Here is a 21,745-nt window from a genome sequence, read left to right on the forward strand (position 1 = left end):
TCATATTTAAAAGTAAACTTTCCGTGATTTAGAAATAGATAAGCCAAGAACTGCTGAAGATTGACATTATGTCTGTCTGTGTGCTTTTTATCCTTTTCAGCTACTGCTGTGGTCTTCTGATGTTCTGTTTTTTTTAATGCATCTTGAGTCTGAAAGAATTACTCATACATGAACTTTACTACTGAATATGTTCACAGGGTCAAGCCCTCAGACTGTATGTAGTTCTGTGAGGATGGACTCTGATATCAATGTATGAAACACAGTGCATTTCTGTGGAACTACATGATTAATAATAAATGCAATCTTCTATATATTTTCTCATTACAGGAATCCAAAGTACAAGGACCTATTTGCAGTGGGGTATGGCTCTTGTAAGTAACAAGTGCAAAAGAATCATGGAGAAATTTAAAATATTAAGCAGGTGCACCGAGATCAAATCATACAATACTCTGGGAGGAGGATTGCATCTCATAGCAAGAACTCACCTAATTTCAAAGCAGCAAATTAAGATTTAACTCAAGATAGGGGTTAGGCCTTTCATTCCATTTCACAAACATTCAGAAATTCATAGGCATTGGCAGCCTTAGCCAGGGCTTTTGGTTTATGACAGTGCTGACTCTCCCTTTGGTCACGGACTTGCCTCTAGAAGCACCACTTAATACATTTTATCTTACTTGATGGGCTCTGATTTTTCTGTTCCTGCCCTTCTAATTACTGGAAGACTAGATATGATGTGTTTTGCCAGAAGCTAATCATGAGAGACTTCTCTAAGTGTAAACTCATTGCTTTCTTGTTAGGAGACACCTTCCAAGGATGTCTCAGAGGAGCTCCCCATTAGGGCACATCAGGCCTGGATGTTGTAAAAAGGCACTTTCCCTGCTGTAGTGTCTGGAATTGGACATGGGATAATTTTGAGTAGCGACGAACATAAGGTTCAGGGGTTGCTGTGTTACTTCATATTAATCTCTAGCCAGTATTACTGCTGTCACATTCAGGAAATGGAAAAGAATTCCAACAAGTTGATGTTTTCTCACCTTTTTTGTTGTGGTTTTGTTGTGTGCATTACATCTACCTGCTCAGGGTTTTTTGTTGGGTTTTTGTTTTGTTTTGGTTTTTTTTTAACATCATGGGAATCTATATTAACAGCCTTGCATGTTGACCTTTTCAGTATGTCTCGTTGCTTACAGACACTCTGACTGTTGAATTCTTGACTTCACGTATCCCACTTTACTCCTGTGTAGATGAGATAGTAATGTCACTGTGAATAAACATTTTCTCTTCTGTTCTTTCACTTACTTCTACTTTCTAGCTCTACCTGAAGTGCTGACTATCAAGAATAGCTTCTTAGGCAGGAGATAGGATTCTGGTAGTTTCCCCAAGGACTACTGCTTTCCAGGGAAATTCCCAAAGGGAGGAGATGAATTGTGAGACAAGTTTTCCTGGCATCTTTCTCACCCAGGTAGTGTTGGCTTCTCAATGTTTTCTTCTCAGCAGACTACTCAATACATTTTTCAGGCTCCTGACAGTGCTTCTGGGACTTGCCAGGACTCTATACTTCTCCACTGCTAGTAGCTGGTGTAGTCACATTGCTGGTGTTCTCATGTTGTGAACAGTTACCTTAAAGCCTCAGCTCTACAGTGGATGGTTGGTGCTAATTAACAAGGGAATACAGATGAACGACCAAAATCCCAAACTATTTTAAGTCTCTGCTGGCTTTTACTCTGAGCTTGTGTAGATCACAGCAGTACACCATCTGCACATCTCCAGGGCATTTGCTCCTTGTGAAGATGTCCCCTCAGGTCCTACCATTAACTCCAACACAAATAAGAGAGGAGCTGAGAAAAGAACAGTATTGCAAAGACAGCAGAGTCTTCATTCTCCTTGCTGCAAGAAGAGGACAGACTACAGAACAGTCAAACTACAGTCATTAGATTTGTGAGAAGGACTAGGTGTTTTGGCCCAGTCAGTCATCCCATTGTCTCTAGCAGGAGAGTTCTTTCTTCTCTATTAGTATTTTATTTATTTAAATAAAAGCTAACTCTTCTGTAGGGCACTAATAACTCTCTGTTTGTTTTGAAATAAAGATCAGTCATGGTGCTACATGTAACCAGTGATTGGGAATTTCAGATAACATGATTAGGCACTAAAATTTTTACCCTAAATACCCTAACCCTAGGAAATCTTTGTGGAGAACACAGTGTGGGAGAGCCAAAGAAAGGACCTGACCAGTAGCTACATCTTTGCGCACCAACCATTTCAGTTGGTCCATATGTGCTTGCAAATTACAGGTGGATATTTTTGCTAGTGTTCTTTGTGCTGATAAAGTTACACTCTGTTGTGAATGTTTTGGACTACCAAGACAAGTAATCTGGTATTTATTTTAAGGGAACACCTTTTTTTGAATGAAACCTGAAGGCTCCCAGTTGTGATAAAATGACTAATGAAATTCATTGTTGAGAGATATAGTGCATGTGAGATAAAAAGCTCAGTACTGGTCTCCAAGGAGATTGCTGTTATTCAGGAAAGTGATCTTGAAGACATTCAAGTACGCATTTCTTTTCAAACACTTTGTAGTGCTCAGCAATAGTCAAAAAGGCAAAACACAAACTGATGAGAATTACTATGAAAGAAAAAGAAAACAAAGCTTCTGGATACAGTGGAAACAAAATAGAAAACTACATATAAAGCAGCAGTAGGAACAACAATAGAAGACTAAAAAGAACAAAACAATATTCATGATAAACTGACATCTTGATTACTGTGTGCAGTTCTGGCTGGGAAATCTGAAGAAGAATGACTTAGGCTGTGGAAGGATTGGAAAAGTTCCAGAAAAGGGCAGCAAGATGAACAGAAATATGTATGATGACTTTTGATCAGACAGCATAAACAGCCTAGGAATCTTATAACAGACAAGGGAGAGGGACTTGGTATGGGTCTGTAGAATCCTAAGTGGCATGGGGAAAGGGAAAAGGGACCAAACGTTCATTATTGCCCATAACACATGAATGAGGGAGACCTTATGAATTTATTGAGTAGCAGGATTAAGAAAAATTTAAAACAGAATAATATGATACATAATAAAATTGTGGAACTTTTCTTCATTCCTTTGTGATCTGGAGGACAGAGGTACACATGGATTCAGAATAGGTTAGATAACTTCATGGGGGGCCAGTTTGCTGTTGGAAGGACAAACTATCTGATTCAGTAAGTTCATAAGGTCTTGGGAGTAGTAGTGGATGGAAAATTGACTATGAACCAGCAATGTGTGCTCACAGCCCAGAAAGCCAATCACATCCTAGGCTGCATCAAGAGAAGTGTGGTCAGCAGGTCAAGGGAGGGGATTCTGCCCCTCGACTCTGCTCTCGTGAGACTCCACCTGGAGTCCTGTGCTCAGCTCTGGGGACCCCAATGTAAGGGGGACATGGAACTGTTGCAGCAAGTCCAGAGGAGGTCACAAAGATGACCAGGGGGCTGGAGCACCTCCCCTGTGAGGACAGGCTGAGAGAGTTGGGGTTGTTCAGCCTGGAGAAGAGAAGGCTCCAGGGAGATCTTATAGTGGCTTCCAGTACTTAAAGGGGCTACAGGAAAGGTGGGGAGGGATTCTTTATCAGGGAGTGTAGGGATAGGAAAAGAGATGATGGTTTTATATTGACAGAGGGTAGATTTAGATTAGATGTAAGGAATAAACCCTTCCCTGTGAGGGTGGTGAGACACTGGCACAGGTTCCCCAGAGAAGCTGTGGCTGCCCCCTCCCTGGCAGTGTTCAAGGCCAGGCTGGACGGGGCTTTGAGCAACCTGGGCTGGTGGAAGGTGTCCCTGCCCATGGCAGGGGGGTTGGAACTAGATAATCTTTAAGGTCCATTCCAACCCAAAACTTTCTATGATTCTATAACTGCAAGTTGCTGGAAACTCAGAGTACATACAAGCGGGTAGACCTATATTTGCTGAGGTTCTCTCAGTAATTAAACAGTTGGTACTCAGTACTCTTGGATGTAAGATACTTGGCTACGGGGACCTTTGGTGTGGTCCTAAATACTCATTCTTACATATTTCTTTGTTCTCAGACAATGAAATCAGATGGGTTGTCTTCATTTTTACAAGTAAGGAATGTGTTCTGCTCGCAATATTGCAACATTTCATTTCCCTCCTAAAATGACATTTTTCTCCTGAAGTTCACTCCATCTGAGCCCTGAAAATGTTCCTGTTAGTTTGCCAAGAAGCCTAAATTGGCCTGACAATCTCTTTAGTTCAGCAGGCAGCAGCTATTCTAAAGAGCAGATTAGGATCAGCCTTTGCGAAAGAAAGCCTGGTGAGAAGTGCTCAGGATATTCTTTGCCTTGTACAACACAGCAAAATCTTAATGTGCTCACAGCCACTGTGCTCAGAGAGTGTAGGAACTGGACAATGCCTTCCCACTGCCCTTTCACCCAGCTACAGGAGGAGAGATACAAGCTCAAGGATGGTAACCTTCCCTGTCCAGACAGTTGTTCTAACTTGTTACCCTAAGCAAGACCCTGATGCCTGTTTTCTGGGTTGTGCAGCCGTATTTGTTGCTTGTGTTAGTTCCACCAGGGTCCATTGTGCCCAGGACAATACATAGATGCAGAGGAAGGCAGACCCTATTTCAGTGGTTTGCCATCTAAGTGGGCAAGAGATCCAGAAGACTTCTTTTCCCATTTTTATAGCAGACACAGAGGACACAGATGATCTCAGACAGCTGTAGCCAGTTGACAGCTAGAGGCTGAGTCTCTTCCCTAAGCATCCCCTTTAGTCAGCAGTGAGAGATCAGCACACCCAGAGGCCGTCCATCCCGTAGTAAGCCTGGTGTCCAGGAGAGGAGCTAAGCAGCCCTCTGGAAGGGGTGGTCTCTCCCCATGGACTATCGAGTGAGCCTAGGCAGAGCATCTAGCATAGATGTCTGTCTCTTAGATGGCTAAAGTGAGGCAAGATGAACCCTGGCCAGAGGAAATAATCCTGGAGTCACACGGGAGCTGGGGTAGAGCCAGGAGTAGAACCCAGTTCTTTGGGTCTGCGGTGGCCATAATTACATCACCGGTATTTTGTGCAGCATGCATTTGGGAGCACTGCCAAGGTACAAATAACACATTTGTCCCACTGCCCAAAGTATACTTTCTGAAACAAAAGATCCCTTGTTTACTGTGCGTCCATTTCACTCCAGCATGGTGAGTTCTTTACAAAGAGAGCCCTAGCCTCTCCCTTGCTTTTGTATCCTATTTCTGGAGTTTTCACTAGTGATTTATTTGGATGGTGTTTCTGATGCTAATGACATTTCTTTGGCATGAGGCAGTCTCTCCTGAACAAGGAAATATTGTCATCGTAATTTGCAATTCAGGATCTATGCTGCTTGGCTGGAATTAATTTTTATTCCCATCAGGAGGAGTTGTCTTTCTGGTTTTGCTTTTACATAAATGAGGTTGCTGGGTTTCTGGCTAGACTGACAGCCTGCAGTGCAGGGTTCAAAGAGGCTGTGATGGCTGTTGGGCTTGTGTTCTACCTTGCTGATGGAAGCACTACTAATACAAGCTCAGGCCTTAGCAATCACCCCAGTTCATGTTGGGGAAGCAAGTGTGCCTCTGACAGCCTTCAGAGATGGCTTTTTATGTGCAGCTCCATCTGTCAGCACATGAGTTGAGTAGGGAAAAACAGTATCTGTGAGGCCAATGTATTTTATCCTACTGTTTCTTTGCACTTAGTGGAATGTAACTTGCCAGTCACAAGAATGCGTGAGGAGTACGGATTCACACCAAAAGCATTGGCAATCTTTCAAAGGTATCTACTCAGTTCTTCACAGATATCAGTCTGAAATGAGGCCTCATGTAGACAGAAGTAGACCACATAAAGATATCTATGCTGCTCTAGCTTTCTTTTGTAAAATCAGCATGAACAATTCCATTACAGGTTCCTTATACTAGTGTGACTGCATCCAAAGTAAGAGTTGTTATGATTCTGTGACTGAACTAAACTGGTATAAAATCTGGGCCAGTGTTTTCAGAGAGATAAGCTGGTACTTAACAGATGTCCTGAGGCTCCCTGCTGCTGAGGAGTAATGGTTAAACACTGTGATCACAGGGCAGCTCTTGTTGCACTCTTCTGCAATGTAGTGACAGGTGGACACAGGGAGACTGGGTGTATTTACTGAGCAGTCTTGTATCTTCCCATTTATTAAAAGCACTGCCCAATGAACACAGACAGTCTTTTACTTACTGCCCTCCACTGACTGAGTCTGATGAATGGTCACTGCAATAAAAATATTCCCAAATGGGACATGCCTGGGTGCTTTACAGGGAACAGGGAGAGGAGAAAATGAGCCAAGTGGCTTTAACAGCAAAGTACTGCAGCTTCCCACTCACCTCTGTGCTTTGTAGGCAATGTTGCTCTGCTGGAGGTCTCTCCGCATTTCTGCCACTTTTCAAGTCAACTGAATCTGTTCATACTCAATGCTCCAAGAGCACTTAACACTAAAGGATGAAGCTCCTCAAGGAGCTAGCTCCTCAGTAACACTGAGAAACATTCTCTTCAGGAAGGGTAGTGAAGAGAAGATAGCAAGATGAATGTCAAAGAAAAGAAGCATGGTTAAGGAACATGCTTTTCTTAGCTTGCAAACAGCTTCTCAGCCAGGATCTGATCCTGCACAGACAACTGAAAGGAGGATTCATCACCACACACCATAACTAGTGATATTTGCAGAATCAGACATTAGAGATTAAAGAAGATGACTGGTAACAAAACTAGCTCATTTACAGAGGGGAAAAGTCATCTTGCAGGGACTGAGAGAGTATATTTGGAGGTATGTAATTTTTCTCTCCCCCTTTTTGTGCAAGAAGCCTGGGTGCCCTCTGTCTATAAAGCAAATAGTGGAAAAAAATATTTAGTAGGGTATTGCTAATCCACTATTCACTCCAAAGATTTGATGAAAATTAAGATAAGCTCTATATTACACACCACTTAGGTTCATACACAATGTTCCAAGCCCCAAAGGCTTCTGATAGGCCAAATATTTCTCTGCCAGATATGAAATTAAGAGGCACAAGTAAGGAATCATAGAATCATAGAATGATTTGGGATGGAAGGGACCTTAAAGATCATCTCGCTCAACCCCCCCTGCCATGGGCAGGGACACCTTCCACCAGCCCAGGCTGCTCAAAGCCCCGTCCAGCCTGGCCTTGAACACTGCCAGGGAGGGGGCAGCCACAGCTGCTCTGGGCAGCCTGTGCCAGTGCCTCACCGCCCTCACAGTGAAGAATTTATTCCTTACATCTAATCTAAATCTACCCTCTGTCAATTTAAAACCATCACCCTTTGTCCTATCCCTATACCCCCTGATAAAGAGTCCCTCCCCACCTTTCCTGTAGCCCCTTTAAGTACTGGAAGGCTGCTGTAAGATCTCCCCGGAGCCTTCTCTTCTCCAGGCTGAACAACCCCAACTCTCTCAGCCTGTCCTCACAGGGGAGGTGCTCCAGCCCCCTGGTCATCCTTGTGACCTCCTCTGGACTTGCTGCAACAGTTCCATGTCCCCCTTACATTGGGGTCCCCAGAGCTGAGCACAGTACTCTAGGTGGAGTCTCACAGGAGGAGAGCAGAGGGGCAGAATCCCCTCCCTCACCCTGCTGGCCACACTTCTCTTGATGCAACCCAGGACACGGTTGGCTTTCTAAGCTGCGAGTGCACATTGCTGGATCATAGTCAGTTTTCCATCCACTACTACTGCCAGGTCCTTCTTCACAGGGCTGCTCTCAACCCACTCTTCACTCAGCCTGTGTTTGTGTTTCAGATTGCCTTGAACGATGTGCAGGACCTTGCACTTGGCCTTGTTGAACTTCATGAGGTTCACACGGGCTCACCTCTCCAGCCTGACCAGGTCCCTCTGGATGACACATCCCTTCCCTCCAGTGTGTCAACCGCACCACACAGCTTGGTGTCGTTGGCAAACTTGCTGAGGGTGCACTCGATCCCACTGTCCATGTCCATGGTAAAGATATTAAATAATTCTGGTCCTGCTACAGACCCCTGAGGGACACCACTTGTCACTGGTCTCTACCCAGACATCGAGCAGTTGACCACAACATGGAGAGCAAACATCCAGACAATTCCTTATCCATCAATCATCTCTCTGTTTTCCCTGTGCTGTAGCAGAGTTTCCAGGAGGATCTGCTCCATGATCTTTCAGGGCACAGAGGTGAGACTGACTGGCCTGTAGTACCCTGAGTCGTCTTTTTTTTTTCCTTTTTAAAAATGGGGGTTACCTTTCCCCTGTTCAGTTGGCGGGAACTTCACCAGACTGCCATGACTTTTCAAATGTGATGGATAGTGTCTTAGTAACTTCAGTTCCCTCAGGACCCTCAGATGCGTCTCATTAGGTCCCATGGACTTGTGCACCTTTAGGTTCCTTAGATGGCCTTGAACCTGATCTTCTCCTACAGTGGGCAGTTCTTCATTCTTCCAGTCCCTGTCTTTGGATTCTGTGAACTGGGTGGTATGGCTAGAGCACTTGCCAGTGAAGTCCAAGGCAAAAAAGCTGTTGAGTAACTTGGTCTTCGTGTCAATTTTATACATCTCTCCCCTTTCACTCATCAGGGGGCGTTACAGTTTCTTTCATCTTCCTTTGTTCTATGTACCTGAAGAAACCTGTCTTCTTATTTGCTATGTCCCTAGCCAAGTTTAGCTTCAGCTGTGCCTTGACTTTCCTGATCCCCTCTCTGCACTTTTTGGCCATGTCTCTTTAATATCCCCAGCATGTATATCCCTGCCTCCACTGCTTATGCATTTTGATTTTGTGTTTTAGTTTATCTAAGATGTCTTCACTTAGCCAGGATGGCCTCCTGCCTCCCCTGTCTGGCTTCTTGCACATGAGGATTGAGAGGTCTTGTGCCCTAAGAAAGATGTCTTTAAATCCAGCTCTCATTCACTCGTTTATCTCTGAGGGCAGTTTCCAAAGGGATCTAATGCTCTAGTACCCTAAACAGGTGAAAGTTTGCTTTTCTGAGGTTTAGGATCCTGACTCTACTTTTTACCTCTGTCCTGTACCACTCAAGATTAAGAATTCTACCAGGCAATGATTGCTGTAGCCCAGGCTACCTACAGTCTTGATGTCTCCTATAAGTTCTTCTGCACTAATGAACAACAGGTCCAGCAGTGCCTCTCTTCTGTTTGGGCTCTCCATCACCAGTACTAGGAAGTTTTCTCAACATACTCCAGTAGTTTCCTGGACTGCTTGCAGTTTGTAGTGCCATTTTTCCAGCAGACGTCCAGGTAGTTGAAGTCGCCTATCAGGATATGGGCCTGTGAGCCCTCTCCTGATAGGAAAGGCCAGGGTACCCTGCATCGAGGTTCTTTCAAGGGAAGGAAGTTTATTAGGTACCCTGTACCCTGATGGTTTCCAAGGCTGGTTCTTACCTCATGATGCTGTAGAGAGACATTAAAACATTAAAGTCTTGGCAATCTGAGTTAGGGTAGATACTCTCTGATACAGAGTGTAGGATCCTGAGCATGTAAACAAGATGCTTGTGCCAGGCAGCAGAAGGAACTTAATGTATTACTGCAGAATTGTGCCCTTGCCCTGCCAAGTACCTTCTATTCAGCTATGGACAGTCTGCTGATTAAAATAAACTTGCAGAAGATGTAAATCTGGGAGGTGGGTTATGTATCAGGAAAACGTTCTTTCCCGATCCTGATGCAAGAGCAATCAAAGCACTGAAGGATAAGTTGTGGTCATAACTTTCCTAAGGCAAGCCTATAGGTGTTCTGAGTATGGGGAGGACAATCTTCTTCTTGGAGACAAGAAAGAATGTAATGGACAAAAGGGCTGGATCCCATCCTACCTTCCTGTGCTAGCTGGAGAATTTTTCTTAAAAGCTGGGTAAAATATATTTTAGAATGATGCTCAGTTTCCTCTCCAAAACTCCATCTGATGTTAAGTCCTTCACCTCCCCTGCTATACTGTTCCAACTTTGAACTGGTCTGCCCTCTGGTAAATTGTATTTCGTTTCAAGGCTGAATTTGTCTAACTTAAATTTTCAGCCATTTAAACTAATTATTTTCTTGGCACAAGCTTAAAAAACCTTTCCAGCATGTCCGTTTTCCATAAGTGGTGTAAGTGCCCATACGCATCGATGAAGATATCTCTCATTTTTCTCTTCTTTAAACTGAACTCATCAAGCCATACTCAAGATTTGTTTTCCATCTGCTATGTTATTTCAGTGGACTTTTTCTAACCCTTCTCCAACTCACCCACACTCTTCCTGACTGCAAATGCCATAGCAAGGCATACTCACCTAGTTTCTGTCTTATGCATGCCACCCACCATTGTGTCATCTTCAGGCTCTCTCAGCAAACATTTTATACCATTATGTAGATCAAACTGAAAATAATAACCAGTGCTGAACTAAGAACTGATGCCTGGGAATCTGCTCTAGAAACGATCTCAGTTCATTTCTCTTTCTGTTTGCAGCTCTACTTGAGTCTCTGGCAGTGAACCAGTTTTTAATCCAACTACTATGTGCTCTGCTAATTCCATGTCATCTAAGTTTTTGAATCATATATTATGATGTACTTAATTGAATGCTGAATGAATACGCGGATATATTCTTGTTAGCACAGTTATTTCGTCAGTCATCTTGACAAGAGGGATGGTAGTTTTGACAAGACCTTTACGCTCCCCATAGGTCTGGGTATTGAAGTAATGGGGGAGATAATTGAGTAGGACTGGGGTCCTCACACTGAAAGAATCTCACTGCATATAGATAAGGTCTGTGATCTTTAGCTGATGTTAACTACTTGTTAGAAGCTATAATACTTTATCTGATCTTGAAACATAGATAAATCCTTCAAGTTTTCTACAAGATCTCGGTCAAATTATGAAAATAGCAACTTATAAAACCCAGCTCTGTGAAACTCACAGATAAATTAGAAAGTAATAAAAAATAGAACTGAGAAGGATTTCAAAAAGTTATTAGTCCATGTCCATGCAAGATAGTACTTTATTTAGAACAGGCTGTGGGCTTAAGGAGAGTCAGTGTTAAAAAACTTGTACCAGGTATTTGTGGGTAATTTTATTCTCTACAGTGGTAGATTTAAAGGTTGTGATGCAGCATGTGGAAGGCAGTCTGGACTGGATTTACATAACAAGCTGCTATTAAATTTGGTATTTTCTGATGAATGACTGAAGAGCTTTAAGTAAAAGCACTAAGTGGTTTGAATACTGTCTAACAAATTCAGATCTCTGAACCAGCTCACAGAAAGTCTCTTCCAGGTGGCTTTGGAGATGTTTAGATATTTAAATTACGTTCCCAGAACAGGCAGAGAAGACATCTGGGAGCAAAGATCAGTGCTAATCTTTCTCTAAGCTATGTGAGTTTATTTTTATATTGGGAATAGAGATTGAAGACCTTGTCAGAGAGAGAAAGCATTTTAGATTAGATTTCTTAGATGAAATTCCTTGGCTTGTGCACATGCTGTGTGCACATGAGTTTCATATGAGTGGGCTGCACTGGAGAGTCGGGGCTGGCAGCTCCCCAGTCACATAATGACCTGTGTGCTGGACCAGGTCCAGCAGCGAGCTTCAGCCTTTTGGGACTCCACAGTCAAGCTACTGAAGTTTTCTGAGTGCAGTACCACAGAAGGCTGATAGAAATTCATGTGGCCCGTACACCACAAAGAGAAGTTCGTATTGCAGTCTGGATTCAGTTTAGTATTTGGCCTACGTTTGTATAAAGAACTAAAATGCTATAACAGCTCCCAGCTTTGGGAAAATGTCTCCATGTCCATTCAGAGGCATGTGCCCAGCACTGATCTGAAGTTGATGTAATTAAATACGCCTTCAATGATAAAAGACCCAGGAGGTTTCCTCTGACTTTTTGGTAACAGGTTTGAGAACTCCATTGTGCCAACGTGGTGGCTGAATGTTTCCTTTTAGCTGTGAATGTATTGTTTACTGATGTTTTGGATATTTGTACTGTAAGTTGAAAGACTGTCACCTTTTGTGGATGCTGGTGATGACAGTTATTAATTATAGTTGATATAATAGTTAGTGATACCTAACTATCAGTAGTGAATTTATGTTGAGAAAAAAAAAGAGAGAATCAGAACTAAAACATAATGTTTGCTTAGTTGCCAGTGATTTTAATTGATTATATTTGTTATATCAGGGACACTGAAGCCCCACTAAGTAATATGTGAAGTTGTTACTGTAAGGGAATACTGCAATACAGAAAACAAGCATCAACAAAATAAACCCAGAAAAATTTAAAAGGAAATATTTGTGAATTGTTGAAGAACATTTATATGGACACTGAGTACCCCCACAATCAAAAAGAAAAACCCTGGAGGACATGGGCCTGCTCTGTATTAATTTATGAGTGCTCTTTGTGCTAAGCAAGTTTTTAATAGCTGTAAGGAGTTTTCCATGACTACATTGTATTAATTAAAAGAGGCTGCTGGGGAAAAAGAAGTCAGGAAAGAAAACATCACGATCAGATGCCTCTGAGGCAAGCATATCAAAAGTCATTAATAACTAGGTCTAATGCTAATCTATGTTTTCATCCATGAAGAAGAAATAAACAGAAAATCTCTTCTGATAAAATATTTTGATGAGACAAATATCTGGGAGTTGGTAAGAAATGGAACAATCTGATCAAAGAGCAATTTAGATCTCTTTGTTGCAGAGTACAAGGCATCACTCCGTGTTACAGTGTCCAACCATATGTTCAAAGAAATTCAAGACATGCTAACATACCAAGGGGAGGCCTATTTGAGGAGCAATGGTTGAAAAAATAGCTCGTGATGAAACCCCAGAGCTGTACTGCATCAGAGATCCTTTGGTCTATAGAGAGGGTGCTTTGCAGAGGAACTGAGAGGCTGAAAGAGCCTTTTTTATTTAGTGCTGGAATGACCACCCTGGAAATGCTCACCACTGGTGACATGCCAAGTAGAAGGGTGATAAACAGGGAAGGATTCAAAAAAGAATGAAAGAATGATCTAAGAACAAGACAACTGACCTGGGAAACAAATTCAAGGAATTCGATTTGTTCAGCTTGCCAAGGAAAAGCCTATTAGGTAGTTGGATTGCAGTCTGTTAACTCCCTGTATTGGGAAAGCAGATCATGTAATGAAGGGATCTTTAATCTGCCAGACAAATGATGTAACAAGATCAAAGAAGCTGAAGCTACATGAATTCAAGGCAAAGTGTGACTTTTTAATAGCAGATAATTGAGAATGATTAATTTTGCCATGTGGTAAATTCCCAACCTCTGGAAATTTTAAAATGTGGAAATTTTAAAGTTGTGATATTTGTCTCTAAGTTTTGGTCAGTCGCGGCCATCATTTTTTCATTTAAAACCAGATTTAATGTAGAAAAATACTATGTTCTTTATATCTTATATTCTTCAGGAGTCTGATTTATTCACTCTTTTAACCTTTCTAGAGGTGCTTTCTGTACTGTCTCATGTTGGAGGCTTTAAAGTTCATTTGCAAAACATCTGTATCCTCCTCCATGGTCTGACAGTCTTTGAAAAACCTCCCTAGTGTAATCAGTGTTAAAAATTTAAGCCATCATATATCCGGTTTATTGAGATAACTAATTGTGGTCAATTAAACGTAATTACACTGAAAATTACAACACTTTAAAATCTGTTTTCCAAATACCGAATATGTCTTACCACACATACAGTTCTGGGAGTGTAAAATTGATGGTACCTATTATACTGTCAACTCTGTTAGTAAATATAACCTAATAAGTATAATACATTAAGTGAATCATATGAAAGATTAATTTCAGTTGGTGACTTAATTACTGATTTGTAATTTAAATTCTGTAAGCTTTGCCTAATTTTTCCTAGCCTTAACCTTTTAATTCACTTAATTTTAAATCAACTCATAACATCATCTTTTGCAGTAGCATTTTGTTAAGCATGAAACAGTAAAGAGCTCTGTTGATGAGTTTGGGGAAAAAGATGTATTAACAGATTTTCCAGAGCCTGTGGATCAAAAGAGCTGCACAGCCATCGTGTTGTGTCTCTGGTGTATTGCAGGCCATTAACTTCCACCCACTTACCTCTCTGTCTGGCCCAGTTGGTTTGATTAGAGCATTTTTATCCACAGGAGACTAAACATTTGTGTGCCGTTGAGTCTTACCTGTTTGATAAAACCAGTCTGACACCTTCCCCTTCTTAGCTTTGTCCCTGAAAATAGCTACATTTAAGTTACAGTGGAAATTCTTTTTTTAGCATTGGCACAACAGAAACCAAGGAGAGATGGGTTAACTCTCTTTGTTATTGATGTCAAGGCAAAGGCCTCATAATGAAAATCTGCTAAAAGACTTTCCAACCCTCTGTACTGAGAGACCCCTTGACAGAAGAAGATGATCAACAGATATTGAGGACAGTCAAAACAGCTCTACACACTGTCATTTAAAAGTACTTTATGCTCTATTTTAAAGATTCATTTTCTGAGATGCAGATGTTCTTATGCCCATGTTCTATAAGCCAAACAGTATTTGTTTGGGTTTGTCTTTCATATTCATGCCAAATACTAAGTCTACATTATCATCATATCTTGACTTCTCCATAGCAAAGTCACAGAATCAGGTCTACTTCTCAACACTGGTCTAAGTAGCAAAAACACTGTTGGAGTCCTGAGAGCAATAATAGACTCTAGTGGCCCTGATCACCCTCACCAGCAACACTTCTCAAGAGCCGTGGGACGAGCTCTGGCTGCCGAGGCCCCGGCACCTCTGCCTGTGTTACTGTGCTTGGGTGTCAGCTCCCCATCTTTTATGGAGAGCCAGTGATTCCTGCAGCCAAACCTGACACATATTCTGATCACCCGATAACCCAGTGTTTAGCTAGATAAATAGCAAAGTAAAATCTGGATAAAACACAAGCCAACATTACTTAACCATCATGTATTTACTTTTGCTAGATACTTAATTATTTTTCCATATTGTTGTACTTTAAAGTACTTGTTTTTCTTCTGCTTGCTTTATTTTTCATTGCTAAAACCTTGATATGGGCTACAAAGCAGATTTCCTAATCTGCGTGCTGTGAGTTCTGAGAGATAACAGTAGCAAGACTGAAGATCTGGCCTTGATTTAACTCTTTGTGTTAGGACTTCAAGGATGAAGTTTGCTAACATGGGTAGATTCACAAAGGATAGAAATTTTACCAAATCCTTTTACCTGACAGTAATCCAGATTTATATAGCAGTTTCTTCAGAGGAATTCCAGGCCCCCATGCAAGGGAAGACTAAATGAATTGATTTATTTAGCCTCCATAGTGCTCCATAAGTATATTGGGGCTGATGAATGCCAAGGAGGCATAAGAGCTATTTAAGGCTAGTGCAGGCACATATATTAGTTTAAGGGAAAGTTTGGTATGCTGTGGATTTGCTCTGGTTGCCTGCCAGGAACAGTCTCTGGATCCAGTGACCTGAGAGATCATTCCATTTCCTCTGTTTCTCAGATACAACTGGTTGTGAAATCAGCCACACAGATAAGGAATGCTGCTGACACCATAAGTTTATCACCCAATGCATAGTTTACTGTGATTAATTACTCAGTAATATTAAAGCTCAAAAGTTTAAAATCCTTGGCAAGAATATAGAGCTTTTGTTAATCTGTCATGACTACAGCAATGCAGCCTCTGTAGTGAAGTGTTGCAGTTGAAAAACACTGATCATAAAAATAATTTCTACAGAATTCTGTTATGATTGTTTTAAAGTTAACTGTTGCAGGCTTAGAGAGGATCAGGTGATATGCATTTTTCATTTGTGTTCTGAGTCTTTCAAGCTAAGGAGTACTTCAATGTTGAATCCCTGTGTGGAGTCTGTAATTTACAAGCAGTTCCCTGGAAGTAAAAGAGGGGGATTTTGTGTATTGAGGGGGTTGCTGTAGAAAACATCCTTGTTTCTGTCCTGTGATGTGGATGGCGCTGCAGGTATTCTTAATGAACATGTTGCTGTGTGGCTGAGATGTAGTGGATATACCAGCTTGAAATAAATTTTAATGTCTTTCAGCTGCAATGCTTAAGTTCCCTCAAACATGCTGCTCCAATCAGTTTGTTTGGGTTAGATTACTTTATATTGTGACAATACTTTTTTGTCTGTGCATGGAGATGAAATTCTCTGTCTCCTCTAACTCAGATGGGGGAAAAATAAATCACTATACATGAGTTCAGCAGAGCTTGTGATCAGTCCTTCTGTAAGACATTATTAGCAGTGGTGTGACTGTCAGTACCACACTGGCCAGATGGGCTGGTTATTAACCCAACTTCCACTTTCATAGCTTTATTTTTGAACTGAACTGAATGCTAAAATGCTGGGCACTGTAGAAGAATCTATGCAGAGAATGTAAGTTATACAGCACTGCTGTGTGAATCAGCGTGAGGAGCATGCATATCAGTTAAACTCTGTTGTCACATTATAGTACAGAAAACTATCAACATGAACGTAGATTATAAAGCATGCAAAATTTCCTTGTAACTTCTCTCTATGACTTGATCTGCCCCTTGCTACACTGCAAGCCATAGCCACCTTTAAAGGCAAGGCCATGTATGTAAATAATTTTTCTTACAAACCACTTCAGGCAAAATATCTCTCTATTTGTATGTAATAACAAGTATATTAACTAGTAATTGTTTCTTTTGATAGATGCCCTTAAAGTAAAATCAACTAGATTACTAAAGCAGGCTATGGGACAGAATTTAAGGAGATGGGGAGTGATGTAATATATATGTCCTTGTCTATGATAAAATATATTTTAAGTTGGTTTGGATGGAATGTAAGAATTTATGATGTCTTCAGCAGGAAGTTATTTGACATATGAAAGGGAGAAAAAAAAACTAGAAGTAGAAAAGGTGATACTAATAAGCATTGGGAGTTGATGTTTCAGGGAATAGGAAAGACTTCTTTGGTTGTTAGGAAATTTTTCCCTGAGGGTGTTATGGTATTGCCAGGTCTGATCATTCAGAGATCACAAGGCAGGCTCTCAAAATTGTGAGATTATTACAAATTATGACACCTGACTTCTTTTTTTTTTTTTTGTCTCGTGTGCTTTCAGGGTGGAATCTGTTTGGTCTTTTAAAACTTTCCTTTATTTCCATGAGGGCTAGCAATGTTTTGTTCTGAAACAAAGCAAAAGCAGAACTTGTGTTTAAGTAATGAAGCTGAGGCTTGGGAAAAAACCCTCCTGCTATTGCAGCACTCCTGATAAACTTCCAGGAATTGACAGCCCTGTTGTGGCTCTTGTCTATAGCATGTCTTGCACCACTCTCTAAGCAGTGTCCCCTCATGAAGGTAGAGGCAGTGGTTCATGAATAAATGTACATCTGTGACCTGAGAAAAATTCCAGTGGGTTCATGGCTATGCAAATCTGATGACTTGCAACTTTTGCCCTTTCACATGTCTTGTGAGACCAGCTTGCATCTCCACTCTGATCCCTGGAATACAATAGGAAATCACTGGTAAGCCACTAGTCTGGTCCAGCTTTGCTAGTTTGATGATCCTTGCTGTTCATTTGCTTCCTTTAAAGCCTTATAGTTTATCTGTACTGATTAGATTGCTGTTGTGTCTGAACAATATATTTATGAGTTTTTAATGTAATTTTCCAAATTTGTATTCCCACTGAGAAGAATGAATTAAGTTTTGTGAAGGAAAGTTTGAAATACATCTTCTGATTTGCAAAAGGGTTTTCAAGGTTTCCAACCAAGCCCCACTGGGATCTCCCATACTTTAAAGGCATCAGAGCTTAACTTCTTCCTATACGCTTCTTGTACTGCAGGAACTCTGACAGCCTCTAATCCTTCCAGACTTCACAGCATGCTCTGAAAATTGCAATTTCCTTTTCTTCTTTGAAACAAATCCTTATCATTTCTTGCATATGGTATTTCGGCGGACAGTATGCAGTCCCAGCCTGAATTCTAAGACTGTAATGCTGTTTCCTGAGTTGTGCTACAGTGTATAAATGACTTCAGCTGGACTCTCAAGGTAGGTACAAAAAAGAAATCTCAATTCATTTACAAATGACAGTCAGTTGGGACCATGTTCTATGTTGACCGCCAGCTGATCTACCTTTTAACAAGCTATTGTTTTCCCACTTTGATTTCCATTTTTTCTTAAATTGTCAGCTTTCTCCAAGGCTCAGTTGGTGCCATTTGCACTATTAATCATGCATTTTGTCTTTTACTTTACACATGTATTTACATAACTGCAGAATTATTTAAGAGAAAGGAGGGAGTGTGACTTCCACCTGAAGTGGAAAAAGAAGTTGTTGTCAGTTTGGCCAAACAGCTGCAGAAAAGGAGTTCTGAAAACCACATGTAATAGCTGAGGTAACTGGGCAATGAAAGCTTTACTGTCAGCTGGGATGATTGTCACACCTTACGGGTACCTTCTGTGTTGGGCAGGAGATGTCAATCAGGCAAGATCTAAAATACTGCTAGGCTGTATTCTGATTTCATGCCTAGGTTTAGCAGCATGTCTGGCTATGGAATTATATCTAATTTATTTTTACATAAACAAGATCAGAATCAGCCCACTGTCTTCACTGGGAATTTGATGAAGTCTGCCTTCTGCATTATAACATAAGGTTTTCCCTTGTTTGTTGGGAAGAAACTGTAAACTACCATATTGGTTTGATTTAATCTTTGGCTATTGCAGTGTTAGTTTCATACAAAAGCCAAAGCATGAAGAATGATATGAAATCAGGCTGGAGCGGGCCTCTAGAAATCATATCTTTATATCAGGACAGGCTTAATTCTGTTTAATGGCTTCTGACAAATGTGTGGCACTTTTAGGACTGGTGTCTTAAAGCTCAAGAGGATGGGGGCTCTTATCTCCTCTTAAGCAGCTTGTCCCAGCATTGTCAGACTCACTTGCTGGAGAAAAAATCCGCAAGAGTGCACCTGATGCCCCTTCCCAGAGGGTTTGTTACTTCTGCAAACCTGAAACTCAGAAGTAAAGGAACACAGCTTGGACTGGAACCCAGATGAGGGATTTCCTACTTCAGCCAGGTGGGGAAGCAAGGACACATCCTTCCTGGAGGAGGGTTTCCTTTCCTGTGGTAGTGGGCAGTAGGGACCTTTGAACCTTGTGTGAATGTGCATGCAGAGGGCCTTGAAGCTCATCACAGACTATGCTCTACCGATGTCTCTCTCTTTGGGGAGAGACACTGCAGGGGAACAGGGTCCTGTTGACTAAAAACATCCACAGAGAAACATGCATGGCTTAGCGACTGCTCATGTATTTTACTCCTTGTTGGGGGATTTTCAAACTACACTGAATACCAAGGAAGGAGGGCTCATTCCCACCCCCAGCCCTGTCCCCTATTTTGATTGGCAAGGAAAGGGCCAAGTGTGTACACACAGGGTCTGAGGATGCTCCAGGTCCCTCCTTTTTGTGTGCTGTGTAGAAATGGAAAAGAACAAACAGTGTATACCCCGGAAACTATGTCAGCTCCTGTCAATCAGCTGTTTGCAAACTGGATCTCTGCAAATGCTGGCTTTGTACAGGCAGAGTTGCTGGTGAAGGCATTTGGTGTACTACCACATGTATTAATGTTGGCTGACATCACCTCTCTACTATAAATATCCCTACTGGATAGTGGTGCAGCATCTTGTATGTTTTCAAGCCAATTTACTTGCTTTTTCTAATCAAATATTTACAAACAATCCTGCCGTGCTCTCTGGCATCGTGAGGCGGCTCTCGGAAGGAAACCATTAATTTTCAGCTGTACAGCATCGGCTGATTAGATGCTTTGTGGAGGAAGAACTGATATGAAAGCACAGAAATGAAAACAGCAATACTACTGCCAAGCACTGTAGCCTGTTGCTACATGTTGCTCTCATTCATCATCTGGTTTTATTCATTTGTCTGAAGCAATGCTAGTGAGTGAATCTTTGATCAGAGAACTACACAGACTGTGAAGCAGTGCTCAGGAGCACAGGAACTTGCCTTCCTTGCTGTCTTCTCTCTATACCCCTGCTCCCAACACCAGAGGTCAGCTTTCAACTGTTCATTTTTCTGCTCCAGGTCTGGCATCTAGCTGTTACAAAATCTAAAGAAACCAAGGAGAAGATCCAACCCTCCTTCAGGCCAAATATGGTTTGCAGGAAGGGTTAAGGCAGAAATACTTATGGGTTGGGTGACCTGTATTGCCCTTCTCCCTTCAAAACTAATTTCTAGTTGCCTTTGCCTTCCAGCCTGGTGCTGCAGTTACATGTTTGTTGTTTAGACTGACTTCAGAGCCGATGGATGTGACAGCTCCTCCACAGTGACCTGGGATTGCAGAGGGGGCAGGATCTCTACCTGCACGTTCTAGTTACTTAAATAGTCTCTATTGCTGTGGTGTCTGAGTTCCTTTCTGCCTTGACTGTCTGTGTCTTCCCAGATGAGATCAGGCAATGCTGTTTCCATTCTTACTGATGAAAAAACCAAGTCAAGGCACGCACAGAAGATAGCATGTATCCAGAGCTGAATTCATCTCAGATCCCGTAGGGCAGTCCTAGAAACAGAAAGCTCTATTCCAGCAGTTCCCACAGAGAGACAGTGGCTCTAAAGGCATTTTTTTCAGAGAGGTCATTCAACGTGGAGTGCTGCTTCTTCAGACTTGTGCCATCACACTGTGTCACATTGTGCTCAGACAAGAGAGACAAGTGACTTAGTTTTTTAAATCCCCAACAGAGTGGACAACGGTGAGACAAGTCTCCAAGTCCAGACATTTATTAACTTCTCCAATGTGCTAATTGAATACAAAACAATTGGCTAAGTATATAATGAGTTATGGCAAGCAATATTGTATGCCTTGTGTTACTTAATGGTAGTGGAGAAAAAAGGGAAAAAGGAAAGGAGGGAGATAGAATAGAAAAATAGAGATCAGCAGTCTGAATTCCTGCATTGGTCCCATCCAAGTTTGTCAGGGACACATCCGTCTTCTTCACTTTTCCATGTCTTCTTTTTTCTTTCTCCTTTTCACTCCTTGCCCACTCTCAATTTATACACACTTTCCTTGGGTCCGCCTCTAGGTCAACTCACATACCTGTGTATCCCGTGTATGGGGAGGGCTAAGGTACTTCATGGGATGATGTCATTAGCATGATCTTGATAATCTTTATTAGCATATTCAGGGGTGTTAACTTTAATATTCATTTTATGGATAATGAAGCAATGGTCATTCACTGGACAGGTGGCCCCTGAACCTTGAGCAGATGCACCAGAGCAGAGCCCTCCTGTCTCCTCAGGGCTCCCTCCTCCAGCCCACCCTGTGCTATCCAGGCAGCCTTACCAGCTCCAAACTCCACATGATCCACCCCATGACTATAATTTCACTACTTGCGAGTGTTTGAGACATTCCTCAGCTCGGAGGGCCTCCAGTCTCCCCCATTCCTTATCTCTCCTAGGCTGTTTTTTCTCACAAGCCTGTTTCTCTCAGGCTCTGTTTTTTTGGGGAGTTACAAGCTGTCTCTCACACACCATGATTCTGTTTTGGAAAGTCCCCAATTTGTCCCAGCCTTCCCCTGCTCTTTGCAAAGACCAGGAAGCTTACTAAGTCAGCTGCCTGTCTTTGCTGGCTAGTATCCAGTCAGAGAGCTGGGTCACAAAGCAGCTTTAAAGACCTAGTCCTCCTTAGATTTCATTTAAGAACTGCTAATTACATAGATTAAGTGTTACATGCATGTAATACCACCATCAGTACCCAGAGATGACACTGCCATTTAAAATGATTGGGTTTTCAGCCAGA

General features: G+C 41.8%; 1 protein-coding gene across 3 annotated transcripts in view; it reads left to right on the forward strand.

The window, feature by feature from the left end:
* The window catches only part of DNAI1 (dynein axonemal intermediate chain 1), a 176,684-nt gene that overhangs the window by 50,018 nt on the left and 104,921 nt on the right, over nucleotides 1–21,745 (forward strand). For all 3 annotated transcript variants that reach the window (XM_074932950.1, XM_074932951.1, XM_074932953.1), the window contains one exon: nucleotides 328–371. In XM_074932950.1, the coding sequence (XP_074789051.1) occupies nucleotides 328–371 (44 nt within the window). The remainder of the gene's footprint in view (nucleotides 1–327; nucleotides 372–21,745) is intronic.

This window comes from Athene noctua, chromosome Z (genome assembly GCF_965140245.1).
Source record: "Athene noctua chromosome Z, bAthNoc1.hap1.1, whole genome shotgun sequence".
NCBI lineage: Eukaryota > Metazoa > Chordata > Aves > Strigiformes > Strigidae > Athene > Athene noctua.